This window comes from Molothrus ater, unplaced genomic scaffold, assembly GCF_012460135.2.
Source record: "Molothrus ater isolate BHLD 08-10-18 breed brown headed cowbird unplaced genomic scaffold, BPBGC_Mater_1.1 matUn_MA117, whole genome shotgun sequence".
Taxonomy (NCBI): Eukaryota; Metazoa; Chordata; class Aves; order Passeriformes; family Icteridae; genus Molothrus; species Molothrus ater.
The window spans coordinates 153,500-177,281 of NW_023416571.1; the positions used below are offsets into that span (position 1 = coordinate 153,500).

General features: G+C 51.4%; 1 protein-coding gene across 1 annotated transcript; it reads right to left on the minus strand.

The window, feature by feature from the left end:
• Positions 1 to 15,004: 15,004 nt before the first annotated feature.
• On the minus strand, positions 15,005 to 15,937 carry LOC118701021 (olfactory receptor 14J1-like). The gene has a single exon (XM_036405594.1). It carries the CDS (start codon positions 15,935 to 15,937, stop codon positions 15,005 to 15,007), a length of 933 nt encoding a protein of 310 aa, XP_036261487.1.
• Between the last annotated feature and the right edge of the window lie 7,845 nt (positions 15,938 to 23,782).

Consider the following 23,782-nt stretch of genomic DNA (forward strand, 5'->3'; position numbering starts at 1 on the left):
TCTTCCATGACTCAGCCCTGATAACACCCTCCAGGGGAGATATCTTCTGTGAATGGGCCATTGTGTGTCACTGCAGGACTGATAAAATTCCATCATCCCATTGTGGGATGCTCCGCCCAGGGGGAAGATCCAAGCATTCCTACCTGGATATAAGCTGAGCCTTGCAAGGAGCAGCTTGCCTACTGGATTCCCAGAGGACAAGAGCTCCAGAACCACCCCTGGACCTCCAGAGGAAGACCAGACCCTTCTACAGGATCACTGCTCGGACAGAATCACGTTCATCACTCCAACAGGACTGCAGCCACCACCCTGACCAACAGGGTGTCAGGTTATATCCTGACTCTGTCAGTTTAAGGCAGTGTTTCTGTATCATTGCCGAGATCTTAATTTTCTTATTAAATTGTAATTCTGGCTTAGACTCTCCCCCAGGTTTGCCTTAAATCCAGTATAAAATTTAGTGTGCTCATCCCTTGTTTTCCTCCCAAAGCAGGATTTCCCATCCTGAAACCTTCACTTGATGAAGGAGGAGGCTGTGAGGAAGAGGAAGATGCCCCAGGAGCCCCAGGCAGGTGAGGAGGAAGTCAGTGCCCCTTTCCCCCTCTCTCCTGCTCCATCTCCCAGCCTAGTACAGCCGCCGGCTGCAGGACAACCCTGCTGCCAACCCCGTCCTGCCAGGGATGCACTGGGGGGATCTCCTTCCCCTTCCGTCTGGCATGGAGGCAAATCCCATCCTCTCCTTGTCCTTCCTCCCCCAGGGAAGAAGCTGAGGATGGAGACCAGGGAGGACAAATCCCCACAGCAGAACCATGTGGAAGAGGCCATTTTAAGTGGCTCCATGGTGCAGAATTCCAACGTAAAGGAAAATCCCCAGAGTTTCCACAGGAGGAAGGGCTGCAAACCCAGTCCAGGGTGCTCTGAGGAGGAAAGACCCACCCTGAGCCAGGAAGGTGGACAGAGCTTCAGCCAGAGCTCAGAGCTGGTGGTCTCTGAGCAGCTTCATGATCGGGAGAAGCCCTACAAGTGCTTGGAGTGTGGGAAGTGCTTCAGGAAGAGTAACCACCTGATCCGCCACCAGATGATCCAGACTGGGGAATGGGCCTATGAGTGTGGGGAGTGTGGGAAGGGCTTCAGCTGAAGCTCCGCCCTCATCACCCACCAACGCATCCACACTGGGGAGAGGCCCTACGAGTGTCCCCAGTGTCAGAAGAAGTTTCGGACCAGCTCTGATCTCCTCTGCCATCAGCAGATTCCACACCGAGGAGAGGCCCTTCCTCTGCCCTGACTGTGGGAAGGGCTTCAAGCAAAACTCCACCCTCGTCAACCACCGGCGCATCCACACTGGGGAGAGGCCCTACGAGTGTCCCCAGTGTGGGAAGAGCTTCACCACCAGCTGTAACTTGACCAGACACCAACGGAGCCACCAGTAAGGGAAGCCCTGCTAATGCCCCAGCTGCAGGAAGATCTTCATGCACGGTCCAGCTTCATCTCCCATTAGAGGGCCCACATTGGCAAGAGTCCTGGGGATCCATGTTCCCTGTAATCCATGCTGGGAAGACACCTGCACCTTTTCCTGCCTGTGCTGATGATATGATGTGGGATTGAAAAACATGATGGTCTGGCTATCGACATGTCATTACATTCACTCCCACCTCAGGTCGTTGCCAGGGGCAGGAAAGGGAGTCTCTCTTTCCCTCAGTGAGGAGAAGGGTCTCTTTCCAGGCAGAGCACATTGTGGCCAGGCAGACCCAGTGAGTTGTGTTTTAATTTTCCCTGTAAACAGTTTTATTTATCCCTTCTGTTATCAATCTTGTTTTTGTTTCTGTTTGTTCCTTATCTCGTTGCTGTTCCCAATAAATTGTTCTTATCCCAGCCCAGGATCTTTGCCTTTTGTGCTTTCCATGGGAGGTGGGAGGGCAGCGAGGGCAGCGCGGTTTTAGTGGGGGCAGGAAATTGGGGAATCCCATTCCTGAAGCCTGGCCCGTGGAAACCGAGCATCCAAGCTGGTGCCAGCCCTGGTGGCCTTGGCAAGCACCCCTGGCATGGGGTCTCCATGGAGTTGCCAAGGGACTGAGCATAGCAACAGGGGGCTGGTGATGGTTGCCATGGAAACTGACCATACCAATAGGGGGCTGGTGATGGTTGCCTGCTAAGGATCAGATTTGTCACAGGCCCTCAGAGGGGCTCCATGGGGACTTTCCAAGAGTCTCCAGGCTGTTCCAGAGCTGGGATGTCACAGGCACAGACAGGGGCTCCATGGAGCCTTCCCAGAACTTTCTGGGGATGGTAAAGAGACCTGTGGTGAGAGGCAGTCACAGCCATTCCATGGTGACATCCCAGGACACCTTGGGCTGCAAAGGCACCGATCTGTCACAGGCACTCATGGGGGCTCCACTGTGACATCCCAGGAGTCCCCAGGCTGCCAAAGAGCTGGGATGGCCCAGACACTCACAGGGGTTCCTGTCATGGGCACGGTGGGAGCTTGAGGCGAATGCTTTATTTCTTTATTGGAGAAACTCCTGCTGAGACATGAGGTGGAGAAATGACAGCCAACAACCACCATGGATTCTCAAATCCCTGCAGGACCCCTAGACTTCTCAAATTCCTTCTAAGAGAGGAGACTGGCAGCAGCTGGATCACATTCCTGCCCCTGACTTCGTCAAAGGTCAAAAGCATTGGACAGGTGAAATTGAACTTTAACACAATTTGTCCTACAGGATTAATGATAGAATACCAGATAAATTAGTATAAATACCCCTCTGATTGATTCTGCTCATGATCAGATGGAAAGATCACTAGCACAGTTATTTACTCCACAGTACAGGAGCTATAACAATTATTAGAATATCGTGCTGTAGGAAGCAATTTTGAAGTCAACAGGGCCTTGCTGGAGCTGTTGGAGCCCATTGCAGGCAGAGCCTCCTGCTCCAGCAGGAACTGCCTTTCCTATGCCATCAGCAGGGCAGGTCCCGCTGCAGGAAAAGCCCCAGGCCAGCCCCAGCACAGGGAAGGCCTCGGGCACAAGGGCAGAGTGCCGTGCTGGGAGCTGTGCCAGGGAGAGCCTGAGGCACCAAAGGCACCTTGGCAGCAGCAGCTGCTTGCAGGCCATGGCCAGAAGCCTCCCTTGGCAGCCCGGCCTGGTGGCCACCACTGCACAGCTGCTGCCTCAGGGCTCATTCCTGGCTGGCCTCTGAAAAGCCACTTCTGCTCCTGGAACCTGACTGGGAAGCCATTGGCCCCAGCACCTTGGGGGCAAGATATCAATGACAAAACTCTTCATGCCAGCAGAGCCAAGGCAGGGCCAGAGGAAAGGGCAGAGCCAGGCCCAGGGGACAGGGCTGCCATGGTGATGGCTGTCAGGTCACTGCCCCTGCAGCAGCCTGGCTGCCCTCAGCAGACATTCTGGCCAGAAGCGTTGTGAGGGCACCCAGCACATCAGAGAACCCACACGACTGGAATTCTGCCACTGGGGAGGGCAGGGGGTTTCACTGGGTCAGGTTGCACAAAGCTCCTGATCTTGGACAATTCCTGGGATGGGGCATCCAATTCTCTGGAAATACAGTTGCAGTTCCATGTCACTTTCATAATTGTAAAATATTTCCTCTTCTAACAAATGTAAATCCACCCTCATTCAGTTTATAGATATTGACCCTTGTTCTGTCACTGCAAGATTTGGGAGAAAATAACTTTGATCACTGTTTTTCCATTTTCACAGACCTTGGAGAAGACCCAGAAATCTCCCAAGATGGGGTTTGGAGGCCTCATCACAAAACCAGCAGGGACACTCTGCAGGCTCTGGGCTAATAGGTGTGGAGACTGAGGACAGAACAGGAATAGCCTGGGAGGGATGGAAGGGTGGTTTCAGAGAGGCTGGAGCTTTTCTTCCTAGTGGGAATGAGCCTGAAGAAGACATAATAGCACCAAGGGCAGCTGGGGAGGCCCAGAGTGGACACCAGGAGAAAGGAATTTCCCTACCAAGGCAGGGCTGTGGTGCAGCATGTCCCCCAGCAGGAGCCTGGAGCAGCCCCAGGCTTTGTGTGGGCAGGCAGAGGCAGGCAGGAGGCAGAGCTGTCAGCAAAGGAAGGGCCCAGCCAGGTGGGGCAGCCGGGGGATGCCCACAGCCTGCTGGGACAGAGGCGCAGGTTTGCTCAGCACCAGAGACACCTTTGCCTTGCTTGTCCCCACCTGTCATCACTGCCACCAGTGTTCTGCTCTACCTGGAACCCAGGGACACTTTCTCAGTCCTGTCCCTCCGAAGGATCAATTTTATGCATGAGAACCCTCACTTTGAGTTCTTGAGAAGTTCTTTGAGCATGCTGTAAGGGACTGTGTCTGATGCAAAGAGCACCAAAGCCCCAGGGGGTCATTACAGTCCTTGTGCTGCGTCTGTGCTGCTGAGCTGGGCCGGGCTCCTGGCCCAGAGGCAGCTCCTGGCAAGGGCAGCAGAGCTGCAGAGAGACAGCTCTGGCCAGGAGCAGCTCCTGTGCACAGCCCAGCAGGGCTGGGGCACTGCCAGGGCCCTCAGGGACACCAGCAGGGCACAGACAGAGCTCCCAGGGGCTCAGCACTGGCAGGGGCTGTGGCATGTCCCAGAGGGGGCTGTATCACAGCAGCTCCTCTGTGGCTGTGTCATGGAGGCACAGAGCAGCTGTGATGTCAGCAAGGGGCTGTGTGACAGCACAGAGTGGGCTGTGTGAGGTCACAGATTAGGCTATGACATCACAGAGTTTGTTGTGTGAAGCCACTGAGCAGCTATGGCATCATAGCGGGAACTGTGTGACATCACAGAGCAGGCTGTGACATCATGGCATGGCTGTATGACATCATAGAGCAGGCTGTGAGGTCAAAGTATGTGCTGTGACATTACAGAGTGGCACCATAGTATCACACAGAGGGCTTTGTGACATCACTGAGGGGGTTGTGACGTCACACAGCTGTCTGTGACATCATAGAGTAGGGTGTGAGGCCATAGAGCAGATCCTGCCATCTTCAAGGAAGGAACTCTGACATCAGAGAGTGAGTTGTGACATCTCTGGCTGGCTGTAAAATCATAGAGCAGGTTGTGACATCACAGAAGAGACAGTGACATCACATGATGACTTTGTGATATCACAGTGTCTTCTATGACACCACAGAGCAGATGTATCACATCACAGAGTGACATCAAAGGAGATTGTGTAACATGCTAGGAGAGTCAGTGTGACATCACATGAATTTGTATGACATCACAGGAGGCTGTGTGAAATTACAGGAAATCTGTGTGACATCACCAGATGTTGTATGACATCACTGGGGTTGTGACATCATAGGAAGATTGTGTGACGTCACAGGGTTGTTTTAAATTGTACGGGGGCTGTGTGACATCACGGGGGCTGTGTGACATCACAGATGTCTGTGTGAGATCACAGGTGCTGTGTGGCATCACAGGGGCTGTAGGAGGTCCCTGGGGAGGTCACTCTGCCCCGGCCCCCCTCACAGTTCCCCCCAGAGCAGTCCAACCCTGCTCATGCACAGCGGGGTCCCCTGTCCCCCCGGGTCCCCCCGCCCCCAGTGCTGCAGCCTCCCCCAGAGGATATTCCACGAGATTGACCCCAGAGCCTGACACGGGGACGGGGGGCCGGGGCCCTGGGGGTGGCACAGGGGGACAGGGACCCCCCGGCAGCATCCCCGTGTTCCCCAGGGCCAGAGCCTGGGCCAGGGCTCCTTCACCCTGGTACCAACGAGGCCTTGAGAGCACTGAAAAAATCCCCAGCAAGGGATCAGCAAAAACCAGATTGAATATTAAGAGACAGCAGCACAAAGTTCCTTGGCAAGAGTCACTCTGCTCCTGACTGGACACTTCAGGCACACCAAGGAAACAAAGCAACAACAAAAGCAAACCAAATCCAGGCAACCAAACCAGAAATGAACTGAGGACTGTCCCTGTGTGTGTGTGTGTGTGACACAAGAACAGTGAGAGCAAGGATGAAAGGAATACAGTCCAAAAGCTGAACAGAGCTCAGACTTAAAAGGACTTAACTTATGCCTTAAACGTAACTGATACCTTAAATTTCAAAATTTAGCAAAGGACAGCATTTAGCAGGATTTAATCTAACTTATAACCTATGTCTTTGTAATTTAACAGACGATTAACATTCAACAGTATTTAAGTCATCTTATAACTTATATTAAACAAAACAACTAAGGAAAACAACAACTCTTAGCAGTGTTTAGACTTCACTTAGATCTTGTGACTTAACCTTACCTACAGGCAATGTAGGTACCGTTAAGTCATCCTGGCCATACTCGGCATCAACAGCTTTCTTGGGCAGTGTGAGAACAGGGATGTTGTGCCACTGAGGGAACAAAACCAGTTCCCAGGGCTGCTCCTACAGAAAGCAGGAGCTGGTTGGGCAGCAGCAGTGCCTGGAGCAGACAGTGTTTGTGATGAGCTGCAGAGGAGCTGAGCCCAGGGGCTGTTGGCCAAGGCCAAGCCCCAAGGAGCATTTCTCAGCTGGCAGGGCAGCCTGAGAAGGGGAGGGCGGAATGCAGCAGCACAGGGCCCATGGAACCAAGGGACCATTGTGACACTGTGGGCCCCTGTGAGACCAAGGGACCATTGTGACACTGTGGGGCCCTGTGAGACCAAGGGAGCATTGTGACACTGTGGGGCCCTGTGAGACCAATGGACCATTGTGACACTGTGAGGGGCCATCAAACCAAGGGTCCATTGTGACACCACGGGGCTTCATGGAAGCATGGAGACCATTGTGACACTTTGGGGTGTCATGGAACCAAGGGACCATTGTGACACTGCAAGAACCAATGGTCTCACAATGGTACCAAGGGTCCACTGTGACATTGCAAGGCCTCATGGAACCATGGGGAGACCATTAGGACACTACACAGCTTCATGGAGCCAAGGGGACATTATGACACTATGGAGCGCCATGGCACCAAGGAGACCATTGTGACACTGAGGGGACTCATGGAATCACGGAGACCATTGTGGTGCTATGTGGGCTAATGGAATAGGCAAAGCATTGTGACACTGTGAGGCTTCAGGGACCCAGTGAGACCATTGTGACCCTGGGAGTCCTCACAGAACCAAGAGGACCATTGTGATACTCTGGGGCCTGGTGAAACCAAGAGGCCTTTGTGACACTGCAGGGCTGCATGGAACCAAAACTCCAGGGTGATATTGCAGGGCCTGATGTCATCAGTGGTCCATTGTGACACTGTGGAGCCAAAGGAGACCATTGTGACACTTCAAACCCCCAGGGTCCAAAGGTCCATTGTGACATTGCAGGGCTTATGGAACAGAGGAGTCCTGTGACATTGTGGGGGCTGTGGAACCACGGAGACCATTGTGACACTGCAAGGTCTCATGGAGTCCTTGGGACCATTGTGACACTGCAGGGCCTTCTGGAACCTAGGGGCCACTGTGACATTGTGGGAGCCCATTGAACCAAGGGTCCATTGTGACACTGCTGGACCCAATGGAATCAAAGTATCACTGGGACACTGTGGGGCCCCATGGAACCAAGGGGACCATGGTGATACTGCAGGACCTCATAAAATCAAGGGAACATGGAACAGGTCTGGCTGGTCTGGCCTCCCATTCACTGCCTGACTGGTCCAACTGACCATGGAATGTTGAGGGTCTCTTCTCATCTGCTATTGAAACACTGGGGCTCTTTGCTTTCCTTCCCAATGGAAAAGAATTCTCCTTCTCCGCCAGGTACCCATGGACAGAATTGGGATTTCACCTCCAAATTTCCTTATATCCAGGGATTGCTCCCATAGGAATATTGCATGGACAAGTCTGTCTTGCAGTGGTTTTACAAGGGTCACCTCCCATCTGTCCCCAAAACATTGGGGAAGGCTCCGTGCTCTCCTTCCCATGGGAAAGAACTGTCCTGCTTCTCCAGGTACCCATGGCCTAGATTGGGCTTCTACCTCCAAAATTCCCTACATCCAAAGATAGCTCCCAGACAAAATATATCATTTCTGACAAGTCTGGATGGCCTTGGCCTAGTGAGGCTCTCACCTGCCTTCCAAACACTGGAGCTCTGTGCTTTCCTTCCTATGGAAAAGAACGGCCCTTCTTGGCCAGGCGCCCATGGCCAGAATTGGGATTTCACCTCCAACACTGCCTGTTGTGAAAGATTGGAGGAGATTGTGGCTCAAAGGATTTTGTGTTTGGGGGAGGAAGGTCCAGCCTTGCCCTGCCCAGCCCTGCTCTGCCATGGAACCCCAATCCCCCCAGAGCCTCTATCCCAGCCCAGCAGTGGCTGCCAGTCCCTGGCACAGCACAGGCAATGCTCCACAGCCACCTCTGCAGCCCCAGCCCAGCTCCTGAGGGACCAAATGAGCCCAAGCCCCACCTGGGGGAAGGGCCCAGGGAGACCAAGGGGTACTGAAGGCTGACCACAAGGCAAGCACACATCTTGACCCTGCCTCCTCTTGGAATTTCCATCTGAACACCACTGGAATCCAGGAGTTGGTAGCTGTGTGTGTGCTTCTCTGAATCTTATTTTTCTTTCTGTCTCTCTGAGAGAGAGAAAGAAAAATACTTCTTCTATTTTTGTCCTCTTGCAAATTTTGATTAACATGAAATTGAACAGGCTTAGAGTTTGTGAAGTTGAATGGGCCAAATTAATGCTTTGAGAAGTGTTGTTTTGTTGACTGAATGTCCTATTAAACCTTTTGCGAAAAATTTATTTGATTTTTTAAAGTTGCCAGTAAAGGCTGTTTGGTTGTTTTGAGCTCCTCAGACTCTCTTATTGATATTTCTTAGTGCATCTAACTCAGAGGACACAAAAAAAATAGAATTTCCTTTTAAATGTCTCCTTGGGAGAATTGTTTCGGGGATGGGGGTCAGGACTTGTGTGTCCTGCTTGGCCCAGCCCAGGCAGGGCTTTCCCAGCCACATTCCACACTCCATTGCCCAGCTGGAGCCTCTGGTGCCTCTGAGTTGTGCTGCCCCAGCCCCAGGGACACTCTCCTTGTCTGCCCATTCCCCCACGGTCTCTGGGCAGGGATGGCCTCAGTGGGGGCTGCTGACATCCTCAGCAACTTGGAGGCTGCTGCTGAATTTCCCTGCTCCAGAGGCTTGTTCAGCCTTCAGCTCTTCAGTGCAGGAATTCAGTGTCCCAGGGCTCATGAACATTCAGAACACCTGAACAAGCCAAGCCTCTGGGAATAATTTTATTTTAATTTTCAAATTTTTGTGGTTAATTAGACAGATTTCAGTAGTGTATTCAAACTGAATAGATTCTTTTTAAAAAGACAGTGAGAAAACATTTTTTAGGTCCTGTTTAGGTTTTTTTTTCCCTGTTAATACAATGATATGTGCAATCTCCAATTGACACTGAATCCAAGTACCTCCTCATGCAGTTGGAATGGATATGAAAATCAAGACCCTTCATGGCTGACAATCAATCAGACTCTGTCCCTACCCCCACCCCACCATTTCCGCCATCCAAGCCCTGGCACTCAGAGCAGCCTTGTGCAAATCTGAGCTCCCTCCAGCCCAGGCTGCACCTGCAGCTTTCAGCTCCTTGGCTCCAACTCCCACCTGCTTTCCTTGCAGACGGAGATGCCCAAGACACAGAGGGATGTTCATTTGTTGTCAGCCAGCAAAGCCAAGGGAAGGCACAGCTCCATCAAATGCCAAAGTCTTTTTTCTCCCTGGGCCTGTCCCTGATCCCCACAGCCTGTCCTGTTTCCTTCATCCCTGCATTGACAGGGACTCTCTGGGTCAAGGGAGCTCTGCTCTGGCTACAGAGGGAGGTCCAAGTGCCAGCACTGGAGTGGGAACCACAACTCATCGGGTTTGTGTCCTTTGGGGGTCAGGAACTGGTGAGACTCAGAGGCACAGAAAGTTTCTCTTCATGGCCAACAGACCACAGTTGAACGGGACACAATTAAATAACCTTCACACTCTTCCCTGAGCTAAGTGCAATGTCCCAGCAGTGTCTGATGAGTCCACCATCCACAAGTGATTTCCATCCTAAAAGTAATTTTAGACAAGCATGGTTCTGTGACAGATATAAACACAATTAAGTTCTTGTATCAGGATGCTCATCCTGGAGGGGGAGCAAAACAGCTCCAACAATTCCTGATTTGCAAAGCTGTCAGTGGTGCATGGAGAAGGAAGGTCAGGCTGCTCTGGTGCTGAGGAAATGCTGAAAGCAGCCTGACTCATTTCATCTCCTCCTGCCCTCGCTGATCTCCCCTCTTTCCCCTTCCACCCATTGGCTTTTGTCTCCCACCAGGCCCCCGGTGAAGAGCCTGGCTCTGTGTTCTCCATCCCCTCCTCGCTGGCACTGCCAGGCTGGGATGAGGAGCCCCTCAGCCCTCCCTGCTCTGGGCTGGACAAGCCCAGCTCCCTCAGCCTCTGCTCACAGCCCAAGGGCTCCAGCCCCACCTTGGAGGCCCTTCCCAGGCCCTGCTCCAGCTGCCAGACATCTTTCCTGCCCTGGGCAACCCAAGCCAGGCCACAGTGACCTGGATAATCCCCATCCTTGATGTCCTGGTCACACAGCCCTGGCCCCTTGTCCCCATGTCAGGCTCTGGGGTGGATCCTGCGGAACATCCTTTGGTGGAGGCTGTGGCTCCAGGTGGGCCGGGGGGATCCCGGGGGACAGGGACCCCACTGGGCATGGGCAGCATTGGACTTGTTGGGAGAAACTGTGAGGGGGAGCTGGGGCCGAGTGACCAACCCAGTGACCTGACACAGCCCTGCTGGGATGGCACACAGCCCCTCTGGGATGTCACAGCCTGCTCTGTGAGCTCACAGCCCCTTCTCTAATGTCACACAGGCGGTCTCTGATGTCACAGCCAAGTCTGTGATGTCATAGTCTGCTCTGGGATGTTAGACCTCTGCCCTGTGATGTCACAGCTGGCTCTGTGATGTCACAGAGGCAGTCTGTGATGCTTCTCCATGACCTCACATAACCCACTCTGTGATGTCATAGCCCACTCTGTGACCTCATGCTACCAGATGATCAATTGCCTACACCAGGTGAGCTGACACCTGGAGCTTGTTCTCCACATCCCCAGGCCTATGGAAACCACACAAGGCCCATTGTGTGAGAAGGGGAACTGGAAGTTCAGCAGACTCCGGGTCCTGCCAGCTCAGCCAGGCCTACTGGAACATTGGGGTCCACAACCACCAAGGACCACCAGAGAGACCCCCAGGACAGAGGAACACATGGGTAAAGGGGAGGGGGAATATGTTAATGATTTTGGGGAAATGATTATCATATGTGTGTTTAGTCCAGGACAATCAATGAATATGTGTGCAAAATACAGAAAATAAACAGAAACTTTCCTGTACTTAGCATGCACGGCTTTGGGAGGAGCTCTCCCCCGTGCATCCAGCTGAATAAAGAATGCTGCTTCTTAATGCTACACTGGGGTTAAGGGATTTTCTGTTTTACTGAATTTTTGGTAACACTCCCACTGCCAAGGAAAGCTCTGTCTGCTGCTGTTCACAGACAGAGAAGGGCTGGGGGCAGATGTGGGCTCAGAGGCTGCCTGGGGCACAGTGACCATGAAATAATCAAGTTTTCAATGTTCTGTGAAAGAAGGAGGGGAAGCAACAAAACTTCCACACTGGAATTAGAAAGGGCAGACTTTGGCCTGTTTAGGATGCAGATCTGGGGAGTGCCAAATTGGGTACTGATTTTTTAAGGGAAACAGCCATTAAAAACAAGGAGGGCTGGGAAGGGTGGACATATTTCAAGAAAGTAATCTTAAGGGGGAAGAAGCAGCCTGTCCCAGTGTGGCAAAAGATGAGCCAGTGAGGAAAATGACTGGCCTGGGTGCCCATGGAGCTTCTGTGGGAAAAGGGGAAAATGGACTGACAACTCAGGAAGTGTTTAAGGATGTCATTATGTTATGCAGAAAGAAAAGTTGATACTTGAAAACTCAATTAGAACTTAACCTATCAGCTTCTGTAAAAAAATAAAATAGTTTTTTAAAAAAAATTTTTAGGAAAAGGAGGGAGAAGGACAACGTCTACTCTTCCTTGGATGCAGTGGGGAATACAGTAACTAAAGATAAGGAAAAGGCTGAACTACTTAACACCTTGTTTGTCTCAATTTTCCATATTAGGACAGGCTGTCGTCAGGACAAGTGTTCTCCTGAGCTGGTAGATGGGCACAGGGAGCAGAACAGCCCCCTGGAATCCAGGAGGAAGCAGCTGCTGACCTGCTGAGCCACTCAGATGCTCACAGGTGTGTGGGATCAGATGGGATCCATCCTAGGGGGATGAGGGAGCTGTGGATGAGCTCCCCAGGCTGCTCTCCATCATTTACCATCAGTCCTGGCTCAGCAGGGAGGGCCCAGAGCACTGGAGGTGCCAGTGTGAGCCCATCCCCAGGAAGGGCTGGAAGGAGGAGCTGGGGAACTCCAGGCCTGTCAGCCTGACCTGGGTGCCCGGCAAGGTTATGGAACAGATCACCTTGAGTGCCATCACAGGGCACCCACAGGATGGCCCAGGGATCAGAGCCAGCCAGCGTGGATTTAGGGGTGGCAGGTTCTGCCTGACCAACCTGGTCTCCTTTTATGCCCAATGACCCACCTGTGGATGCGGGAAAGGCTGTGGATGTTGTGTGCCTGGACTCCAGCAGAGCCTTTGACTCTGTCTCTGACAGCATTCCCTGGAAAAGCTGCAGCCCACAGCTTGGGCAGGTTCCCTCCTGGCTGGGAGATTTAAGAGCTGGCTGGAGGCTGGGCCCAGAGAGTGGTGGGGATGGTGCTGCACCCAGCTGGTGTCCAGGCACTGGGGCTGTCCCCAGGGATCTGTGCTGGGCCCAGTCCTGTTTAATATCCTCACTGATGATCTGGGTGAGGGGATCGAGTCCAGCATTCACAAATTGCAGATGGCACCAAGCTGGGTGTGAGTGTGGATCTGCTGGAGGGCAGGACAAGAAGACACAGCCTTAAGCTGCATCAGGGGAGGCTCAGACTGGACAATAGGAAGGAGTTCTTCACAGAAAGGGTGAGTGGGAACTGGAATGGGCTGGCCAGGGGGGAGGTGGCAGAGTCACTGTCCCTCTCCAGTGGCACTTAGTGGCATGGTCTGGGTTACAAGGCAGTATCAGGGCATGGGTTGGACTTGATGATCCCAAAGGTCTTTCCCAGCCTATTTGATTGTGTCATTCCATGATGATTGGGACACTCTGGGGCCATTGTGACACTGCAGGGCCTCGTGGAACTAAGAGGACCATGGTGACACCGTGCAGCCCCACAGAACCAGGGGTCCACTGCTGTGCTGTGGGGCCAAATGGACCCAAGGAGTGCCCCGTGACACTCTGGGCCCTCGTGGAACCACAGAGGCCACTGTGACACTGCAGGGCCTCGTGTAACCAAGGGGTTTCACCATTCTGACACTGCAAAACCAAGGAGACCATTGGGAGACTGCAGGGCCCAGTGGAACCAAGGGGCCGTTCTGACACTACGGGGCCTCATGGCACCAAGGGGACATTGTGACACTGCAGGATCCTGTGTAACCAAGGGACCACTGTGACACGATGGGGCCTCAAGGAATCTGGAAGAACGTTGTGACACTGTGTGGCCTTGTGGAAACAAGGAGTCCATTGTGACACTGAGGGGACTTGTGGAACCCCAGAGACCATGGTGACAATGTGGGACCTCCTGTGACCATGGGGCCATTGTGACACCCTGGGGCCCCATGGAACCAAGGGGCCACTGTGGAACTGCAGCACCAACAAGAACATTCTGATGCTGTGAATCCCCACGGAACCAAGGGGACCATTGTCACATTTTGAGGCCCCATGGAAGCAAGGAGACCAGTGTGACAGTGCAGGGCCTGGTGTAACCAAGAGGCCATTGTGGCACTGAGGGGCCCCATGGAACCAAGAACATTTTCAAAAATGTCACCAAGCTGGATGTGAGTGTTGATCTGCTGGAGGGTCAGAGGGCTCTGCACAGTGACTTGAACAGGCTGGATCCAGGGGCTGAATCCAACAAGGTGAGGCTGAATAAATCCAACTGCCAGGCCCTGATATTTGGCCCCAGTGCTACAGGCTGGGGACAGAGTTCCAGGACAGCAGCCAGGCAGAAAGAGACCTGCAAGGACTGATGGACAGCAGGCTGGACATGAGGCAGAAGTGTGCCCAGGTGGCCAAGAAGGCCAATGGCTCCTGGCCTGGATCAGGAATGGTGTGGCCAGCAGGAGCAGGGCTGCTGTGCCAGCACTGATCTGCCCTCAGCTCTGCACACAGACATTGCTGCTGCAGCTCCAGAGAAGGCAACAAAAGGGCATCTCTGGAAAAAACTCTGCTGGGAGATTCTTTAGTTCCTTTAAAGCCACACATAGTGCAGCCCCTCATTGACAAAATGTGTGGACACAGGGAAGATGGAGAGAAACAAAATGAGAAATGGCAAACCCAATGGCTTTTCTTTGTGGACAATATTAAAAAACTGAAACATGGGGAAAAAAAGAACAAACCCACAACTAAACCCAAAAGCATCATCAAAGGTGATTTATATTACATGGCCTGTCCCTGCTGCAGCCCCGGCACTGCCACCCCCAGGGCTGTGCCCGGCCCCGAGAGCACTCAGGCCCTGCAGCAACACCAGGGCCACCAGGGCAGCGGGGCAGGGCCACGGCAGCAGCACTGGCAACACCAAGTGCTGCTGCTGCTGCTGCTGGGCACAGCTGCTGGGCCAGCACTGATCTGCCCCAGCTCTGCACACAGACATTGCTGCTGCAGCTCCAGAGAAGGCAACAAAAGGGCATCTCTGCAGAAAACTCTGCTGGGAGATCCTTTAGTGCCTTTAAAGCCACCGAGAGCGCAGCCCCTCACTGACCCAGTCTGTCGGCACAGGGAAGTTGGAGAGAAACAAAATGAGAAATGGCACAAACAATGAAATTTATTTGTAGATAATACGGAAAAAGTAAAACAAAGAAGCAGAACCCCCGAAATGAGAACAACAAGAAATATCAAAGATGATTTTTATTACAAGTGATTTGTAGAAAATGGCCAAAATTTTAATGTTTCTGAAACCATCCAGTTATCAGTCTCTGCACTGCAGCCTTGAGCTCCTGGTTCCTCAGGCTGTAGATGAGGGGGTTCAGGGCTGGAGGCACCACCGAGTACAGAACTGACAGGGCCAGATCCAGGGATGGGGATGAGATGGAGGTGGGCTTCAAGTCGGAAAATGTGGCAGTGCTGAGGAACAGGGAGACCACAGCCAGGTGAGGGAGGCAGGTGGAAAAGGCTTTGTGCCGTCCCTGCTCAGAGGGGATCCTCAGCACGGCCCTGAAGATCTGCACATAGGAGAAAACAATGAACACAAAACAGCCAAGTGCTAAGCAGATGGAAAACACAAGAAGTCCCAATTTCCTGAGGTTTGAGTGTGAGCAGGAGAGCTTGAGGATCTGAGGGATTTCACAGAAGAACTGGCCCAGGGCATTGCCATGGCACAGGGGCAGGGAAAATGTATTGGCCGTGTGCATGAGAGCATTGAGAAAGGCACTGGCCCAGGCAGCTGCTGCCATGTGGGCACAAGCTCTGCTGCCCAGGAGGGTCCCGTAGTGCAGGGGTTTGAAGATGGACACGTAGCGGTCGTAGCACATGATGGTCAGGAGGGAATATTCTGCTGAGATGAAAAAGGCAAAAAAAAAGAGCTGTGCAGCACATCCAGTGTAGGAGATGTTGCTGGTGTCCCAGAGGGAATTGTGCATGGCTTTGGGGACAGTGGTGCAGATGGAGCCCAGGTCAGCGAGGGCCAGGTTGAGCAGGAAGAAGAACATGGGCGTGTGCAGGTGGTGGCCGCAGGCTACGGCGCTGATGATGAGGCCGTTGCCCAGGAGGGCAGCCAGGGAGATGCCCAGCAAGAGGCAGAAGTGCAGGAGCTGCAGCTGCCGCGTGTCTGCCAATGCCAGCAGGAGGAAGTGCCTGATGGAGCTGCTGTTGGACATTTGTGGTGCCTTGGCATGGGGATCTGTAAGAAAAGTAATCATGGAATAGTCGGGTTTGGAGAGGACTTGAAATCTCCCAGCACAGGCTGGGGGCACTTTCCCCCCACTGCCTGCCCAGGGCTCTGCTGCCTGGAGCTGTCCCTGCCAGCAGCTGCTTCCCTGTGCCCAGGGCTGGGCCCTGCCAGTGCTGCCAGAGCCCAGCCCAGCCCTGGGGGCTCAGCTCTGCCCTGCAGAGCCCTCCCAGCTCAGGCACTGCCCAGGGGCAGCTCTGGCTCTGCAGGCTCTGAGGGCAACGTCAGAGTGATAGTGGAGCCCTGGAAAATGTTAAACATAGTCTTTGAAAATATTGGGCTTTGTGTTTTCTCAGATCACTGCACCTGCGTAAGCAGTATGATAAAAGATATAATTGTTAGATGTGATGATTGTTTAGTAATTAAATATAATTATTATATTATCAAAGGAAGAATTATGGGAAACTATGTTGGAAATTTAAAGGGAGCTTTGTTTAGCTGAAATCTGTGTATACAATAGATGAATATAAGTTTAATAATTAACATGAAAGTTAAGTAATGATAGTGTATAAAACACCTTCACCTCGAATGTATGGTCAGAATCAGATTTGGGTGGAAACTACCCTGATTCCCAGAGCTCTTGAATAAAAAGCACCGCATATAATCGCTTATGTGATTATGTGTTTTTGAACGCTAACAAGAGCAACCCTGAGGAGTCTGGAAAAGCATCACTGATGCTGCCTCTAAGGGGCTCTGTGCTGATTTCTGTAACTGCCTGGTTTATAAACATCTGAGAGGATTGTTTTTTTTAAACCTGAACTGAGAGATAAATATCTATGTGCAATTTCCTATCAAGACAACCCTGAAAAATAGATTTAAAAACCATGATTTCCCCTTTCATCCAGTCCCTGCATCGCTGTGGTCCCTGTATAACTTACTTGGAAATGTTCTGCAGGTAAATGCCATGCTGGGAGCAGTCCTGAACAATGCAGCATCCTCCCCACACAAGGAGGACACTTCCAAGCCTCACCAGCTGTCTCCCCCCACCCAGATCTTGTCCCCCAGTGCTGGGAGCAGCTGCCAGAGCTGGCTGAGAGCTGTCCCTGGCAGGCAGCAGAGTCCCTGCCCCAGCACAGCGCCCTGGGCTGCAGGACCCTGCTCTGCAGGACAGCCCTGGGCACCCCTGGCTGCTCTGCACAAGAGACAATCAGAGAATGTACTCACAGGCTCTGCAGGCATTGGCATGTTCCAGCTGCAGGAGATGGCTCCAGGAGCTGCAGCTGCACTGTCCTGCAGCCAGAGGTTCCTGTGCCAAGGGCTGGCAGTGATTGTGCCCCAGGCACTTCTCAGCCCCTTCCCAGCCCTGACTGATTGAAGCTCTCTGTGCCTCTGTGCTGTGCCCGGGCTGGCTGCAGGCAGTGCCCCAGCCCTGCTGGGCTGGCACAAGAGCTGCTCATCAAGAGAAATGTGCTTTTGAAGCTCTTCTTGGTGAGCAGGAGCTGCGTCTGGGCCAGGAGCCCAGCCCAGCTCAGCAGCACAGACACAGCACAAGGACTTTAATCAGCCTCTGGGGCTTTGTGCTCAGGCCCTGGACATCAGTCCCTGAGAGGGAGCTGAAGAAACCTCTCCAGAACTCCAAGGCAGAATCCAACTCCAAACTTTCTTGGACTTTTAATGGGTCCCAGAGAGGGACACGACTGAGCAAGTGTCCCCAGGCCCCAGGCAGAGCAGAGAACTGCAGGCAGTGATGACAGGTGGGGACAAAGAGAAGCCAAGTCTTGGTGGCCTGGGGCACAGCAGGGTCTGTGCCAGCAAGGGCTGGGAGGAGACACCTTGTCCTGAGGCCCTGGGGCCTCCTGGCACAGCCCCAGCCAGGCTGGGCACTGTCAGCCCCTTGTGCTGCCCTCAGCATCCCCCCCTAGCCCACATCCCAGTGGCCTCAAGGATCTGCTGCAAGGAGTCCCTGGGGAGCCTTGCTCAGCAATGGCCCTGGGGGCTCCTTCATGCTCCCTGCAGGGACTGCAGGTTTTTCAAAGGACTTTGGCTTTGGCTTTTGCCTTGGAGTCTCTGAGAGGTTTGTGCAGTCATGGCCTCCAATTATCTGCTGTAATTAGTCCCTGGAGAGGCTTTGTCAGTAACAACACTCAGTGGGGCTCATTAATACTTCAAGGTACTTCAGTTATTTGAAGGTACCTGGTGTTTCCCTTTTGATACAGACTCTGTGAGAGGTTTGTGCAATCATGGCCCCAATTATCTGCTTTAACGAGTCCCTGGAGAGCTTTGTACTGACACTCAGAGGTGCTCAGTAATGCTTTGAGCTTCTCAATTTTTTTAAGGTAGTTTGGAATTTTCTGTCCACACTGAGACTCTGAGAGGTTTTTGGTCAATCCTGGCCTCCAATTCTCTCCTCCAAGGAGTCCATGAGGAGCCTGTGTTGGGGATGGACCTCAGTTGGACCCATTCATGCTTTGAGACACTTTGGGGTTTTCTTCTGACTTTGACTCCTGGAAAGGTTTGTGCAATCTCTCTGGCCCTAATGTTCCAGGGCTCAGCTCCAAATGCACCACAGGGCTCATTGGGATTCAGAAAGTCCTGACAAACCATGGCTCTGCCTTGATTTCCCTCTGCTCTCGCACAGTTTAGCAGGATGATTTCCTTTTACATTTATGGAGAAATATTTAAAAGAGCTTCTAAGAAATATGTAAAGCTATTGTAAAGGGTGTCTTTTATTGCTGTTCTTATTACACAAGATGTAATTGTTGCATTCTGTGATAATTTTAATCCAGGGTTTCTCCTAAGGAGGTCTGGCCAGGTCAGAGAAGTTTTACCTTGAGAGCTGACCCAACCTTTCCCCACGTTCCCCAACCCCATGTGAGAAATTATTTTTACTTTCAAAAATTTAAATGCCTTATTAAGACCTTATCAAATACAACAGAAGACTGAATAAAGAAAACAATACAGAATCAGAAGCAAAGGATTCAGTCACCATGTGCTCATCTACAAAATGGATTTTCTGTCTTTTAGACCTCCAGCCCCTCCCAAAGTCTTGTCAGTCGACTCCTTCTTCACTGTCCAGTGGTGGAGATCACTGTCTCACACCTTGATTGGAGGTCAGGTGCTGCCATAGGAACAAGCCAACCCTCCCAAATACCCAACTACTGAGGCCATCCTGTGATAGCAATGCAAGGGGGAGGGGAAGGATAACTGTACATCTACAAAACTTCTCTTAACATATATTTAATATTTGCTCCTTAGCTGTGAGAGTCAACCATAGGATTACTCATCTATAACACGCTCCCCTTCTCTTTTTCTGTAAGTCATTTTGCATGAACAATTAAGTAAAAAAATTTTTCTCTCCCTTGAATGAGTCATACCACCATCTGTTGATATGGGCAAGGACAGTGGGAACAGGAAAAAAAATCTCAGGTTTTCCTTAGACACACTTATTTGGAATGGGCAAAAGGGCATCCCAGAGGTCCAGTGTGGCTTTGACTCCCATCTACCGTGCCTATGTGGCTGCTACCCATAGTTGGTGCATCTTAGGGGTGAGCACAGAGGCCAACTCGGTCCTGCCCTCCAGTCCCTGTTGAATTAAAAGACACCTGAGGAATTACAGAGGTCTGGAATGGCCTTTTGTCCCTACCTTACCATGCCTACAGGGTTGCTGCCCACAGCAGGGCTATGGAGCCTTCTTGGTAGCAAACAAAGGGGCCAACCCGGTCTTGTCCTCCTTCCTTTGTCTTATTTTCTTGAAGAAGCTGTCCCATTACCTTTTACAGTCCCTTGTGTACTTCTCCTCAACAGATGCTGGTAATTCTCACCCATGAAAACAGGAAGACAGTTCTCAAGCTGGTTGGTGGAAGCTTGACTCTACTATATGAGCATCTTGGTGTTTTTCTGGTTGTCTTTCAGTCTCTGTTTTAGAGTCAATCTTGTTTCACCCAGCCTGGATGTTACAGTCCACTCTTTGGGTTCTTCTCCTGGGCCTTTGACTCTGTTGCCATGAGTCCATCCTTGCTCTGCAGCTCGCACGGCCGATTCGGTGGTGAGCAGTACCTGAAAGGGACCTTCCCACTGGGGAGTTAGAGGCTGATCTCTCCATGGCTTAATCATCACCCAATCCCCGGGATTAATATTATGGATTCTGAAATCCAGGGTGGTAGTTTGAGGAATTGCCCCTTTATGTCTTAGCCCTTCTAAGGTTTGTGCTGCAGACATCTCTTATTTCTTGGCATTGGCTTCCCCTTCCTCATAGGTGGCAGCCTTCTGGGGTGAGGTCAGGAAGGGAAACCCAAACATCATTTCATAGGGTGAGACCCCCAGATCTGACCAGGGTTTGGTTCTAATTCTTAATAAATCCAAAAGGGAGACATTTTCTCCATGACCTTTGGGTTTCAATGATTAGCTTAACTAGAGCTCTTTTAAGAGTTTGATTCATTCTCTCAACCTGACCGGAACTCTGTGGATGCCATGGAGTGTGTAATTCCCATTTTACTCCCAGGGCCTGAACAACTTTCTGCAATATCTTCAATGTGAAATGAGTTCCCTGGTCTGAATCAATCCTATTTGCCATCCCATATTGGGGAATGATTAATTCCAGAAGTGTTTTACTCACAACACTGGCATTGGCTTTCACAGTAGGTACCCCCTGTACCCAATGAGTCAAGTTGTGGAGGGATAGAATGTAAGAAAATAAAGATAGTGCAGAAGGTTATCTCACCCCTGAGGAGTTGCAGCTGTACTAATTACCAGAGATTAGGAACAGGCCTGCCCTTAACAGGCCACAGCTGGGTCCAATGAGGATGAATGCTACAAAACAGGGTGTTAGCTGCTTGAGGAAATAGGTGGAGTTTGTTGGCTGTGCTGTAAAGGGAGTGGGAGTTTGTTGGCTGTACTGTGGAGAGAGATGGAGTTTTTTTTGTCTGTACTGAGAAGAAGAAGGAGTCAGTGCTGCAAGGAGCTGCCCATGAGAAGTCACTAAGATGGTATGGAGCTTTCGCAATTCGATGACATCAGTTGGCGACCCTGACATGCTTCTGACATCATCCCTTGGTGTTTTGGGAAAATGACTTAAATATTAACCTGATGTGATCCTGTGGTGATGTGGGCAGAGAACTGGTGAGAGAGCAGTAAGGAGGTGATCCTGTGGTGGTTTGGCAAAAAGGGCCAAAATATTAAGCAGTGAGATCCCAAGGTGATTCAGGAAGATGACTGCATAAGAGAAATAAGATGGTGGAGTCAGGCAGACCAAGAGCCTGAGAGCCTAAAAATCCAGATGAGCTATAACCAGGCAGACCTGGGAGCCTAGAAGTCTGGACAATGCATGAGACAGCACTCCCAAGAAGAAGAGTGTTGGATATGAGGAGCAGGTGCTACATGCTTTGCTTACTTGGTGCATTGGAGCAAGCCCCATGGCCCTGCCAAGGTATGGCCACAGTCCAGAGGGGGCCCAGGATGGTGCCAGGTTCCCCCTGAATGGCAGCGTATGCCACAGGACACAGGAGTGGTACGATAGAAGTGGCAAATGGCATGGCCACAGCAGCAGCCAGTGCCTCAGCAATAGCATGGCCCCTGAGGAGTACTGGGGCAGGTTTGCTACACGAGCACTGGAACAAAAGCAACATGGAGCTCTGAGAGGCAGAGTCAGAGCTGCACAGACAACATATAAGAGAAGCCCTCTAAAACTGTGTAGTGGCTATCTCACAGTAACCCAATGTGATTTGGGATTGAGCTGTAGGGCGAGGTGCAGCTGGAGATGGAGCCCAGCATAGCCTTAAGAGCAGCAGGGGAGGCTGCCTGCTCTGGATCTGACAGAATTTGACACCTGGAGCACAGGTGAGCCGCTGGGGACACAATGAAAAATGACTCATCAAGTGAAGAACAGATTGTTTCATCTGCATGGAAAACAGAGTAGAGCAAGAGAGGCTTGCAGTGGCCAACTAATACAACAAAGAATTGTAAAAGGAAGAAGAGAATTATTTAAACAGCAGCTGGGAGCTGGGGACAGAGTAGCTCTATCATTCAGTATAGTGTATTTGTTTGCTGATGAAGCATGTGCATTTTGTTTGTGAATTGCAGCTATTAAGCTTTGATTAGGCATAAGTGTAAAAGTTTATATTCCATAAGCACAAGTACACTTGACAAATACTGGATCAATGTTGTTCAAGTTGTATAGCAATTGATGAAATTATGCAACTGTTGAGTTGTTACTATCCTAATACATAACCTTTAAATTGTACTTGTGAATTGCCGTAAAAGTTGTACAGCTATTGATATTGTCAATATTCTAGAAGTTCAAGAGTTTCTGATAATATGTAATCTAAGTTTGAGTAACGAATCGAGGTCAGTGCACAGATACATTGTGAAGTTAAATGGAAATTATACAAAAGATGATTGTACTGAGTTTACTGGTTTTTACAAAGGGCCCCGCAGAAGATAGTGAACACGACATTAGTTTGTGACAAGTCTTAGGTTGATGTTCTAGACTGTGAAAAGCAAAACTAAATCAGAACTTAAAAACATATGTTCCTACTGTGATGCGCTGCCAGAACATTGGTATACAGTTAGTGAGACATGTGAATATGTTATAATAGCAATTTACTCAAACAAATCTTTCCAGAGATGTTGCAACTTTGTAATTAAAAGGGGGAATTGTGAAGGGATAGAATGTGAGAAAATAGTGCAGAAGGTAGTCTCACACCTGAGGAGTTGCAGCTGTACTAATTGCCAAAGATTAGGAACAGGCCTGCCCTTAGTAGGCCACAGCTGTGTCCAGTAAGAAGATGAGTGCTACAACAGAGTGGGCTAGCTGGGTGAGGAGAGAGTTGGAGTTTGTTAGCTGTGTTGTGAAGAAGTCAGTGCTGTGAGGAGGTGCCTGTGAGAAATCACCAAGAGGGTGTGGAACTTTTGCAATAGGCTGACAACATAATGTGACTCCTCTGTTCCATGAGGCCTGCAATATCACACTGGACCTTTGGTTCCATGCAGCCCTGCAGTGTCACAAAGGCCTCTTGGTTTCACCAGGCCCCACCATATCACAATGGTCCTCTTGATTCTGTGGGGGCCCCCAGGGTCACCATGGGCTCCTTGGTTCTATGAGGCTGTGAGGTGTCCTAATGGGGTCTCCATGATTCCATGACACCCCAAATTGCAATATCACAATGGACCTTTGGCTCTGTGGGGTCTCAGTGTCACAATGGCCACTTGGTTCCATGACAACCCAAAGTGTCTCTATGGCCTCCACAGTTCCATGCGGCCCTGTGGTGTCATGAATGGATCCTTGGTTTGATGGTGTCACTCAGTGACACAATGATCCTACATTTCATGGAGTTATACAGTATCACTACAATCCCCTTGGTTCCATGAGGCCCAGCCATGTCACAGTGCTCTCCATGATTCACATAGGCCCCACAGTGTCACAATGGTCCCTTGGTCTCACAGGGCCCCACAGTGTCACAATGGTCCCTTGGTTCCATGGGCCCTGTGCTGCTGCTTTCCCCCCTCCCCTTCTCAGGCCGCCCTGCCAGCTGAGAAATGCTCCTTGGGCCTTGGCCAACAGCCCCTGGGCTCAGATCCTCTGCAGCTCATCACAAACACTGTCTGCTCCAGGCACTACTGCTGCCCAACCAGCTCCTGCTTTCTGGAGGAGCAGCCCTGGGAACTGGTTTTGTTCCCTCTGTGGCACAACATCCCTGTTCTCACCCTGCCAAAGAAAGCTGTTGATGCCAAGTGCGGCCAGGATGAACCATTGCTGGGACTGAAGCCCCCCCTCTTGGGGCCCTACAAACAGCGCTCCAAAAGGAGCCCTTGGAGCTCTCCTGGGCCAGCGACTCCC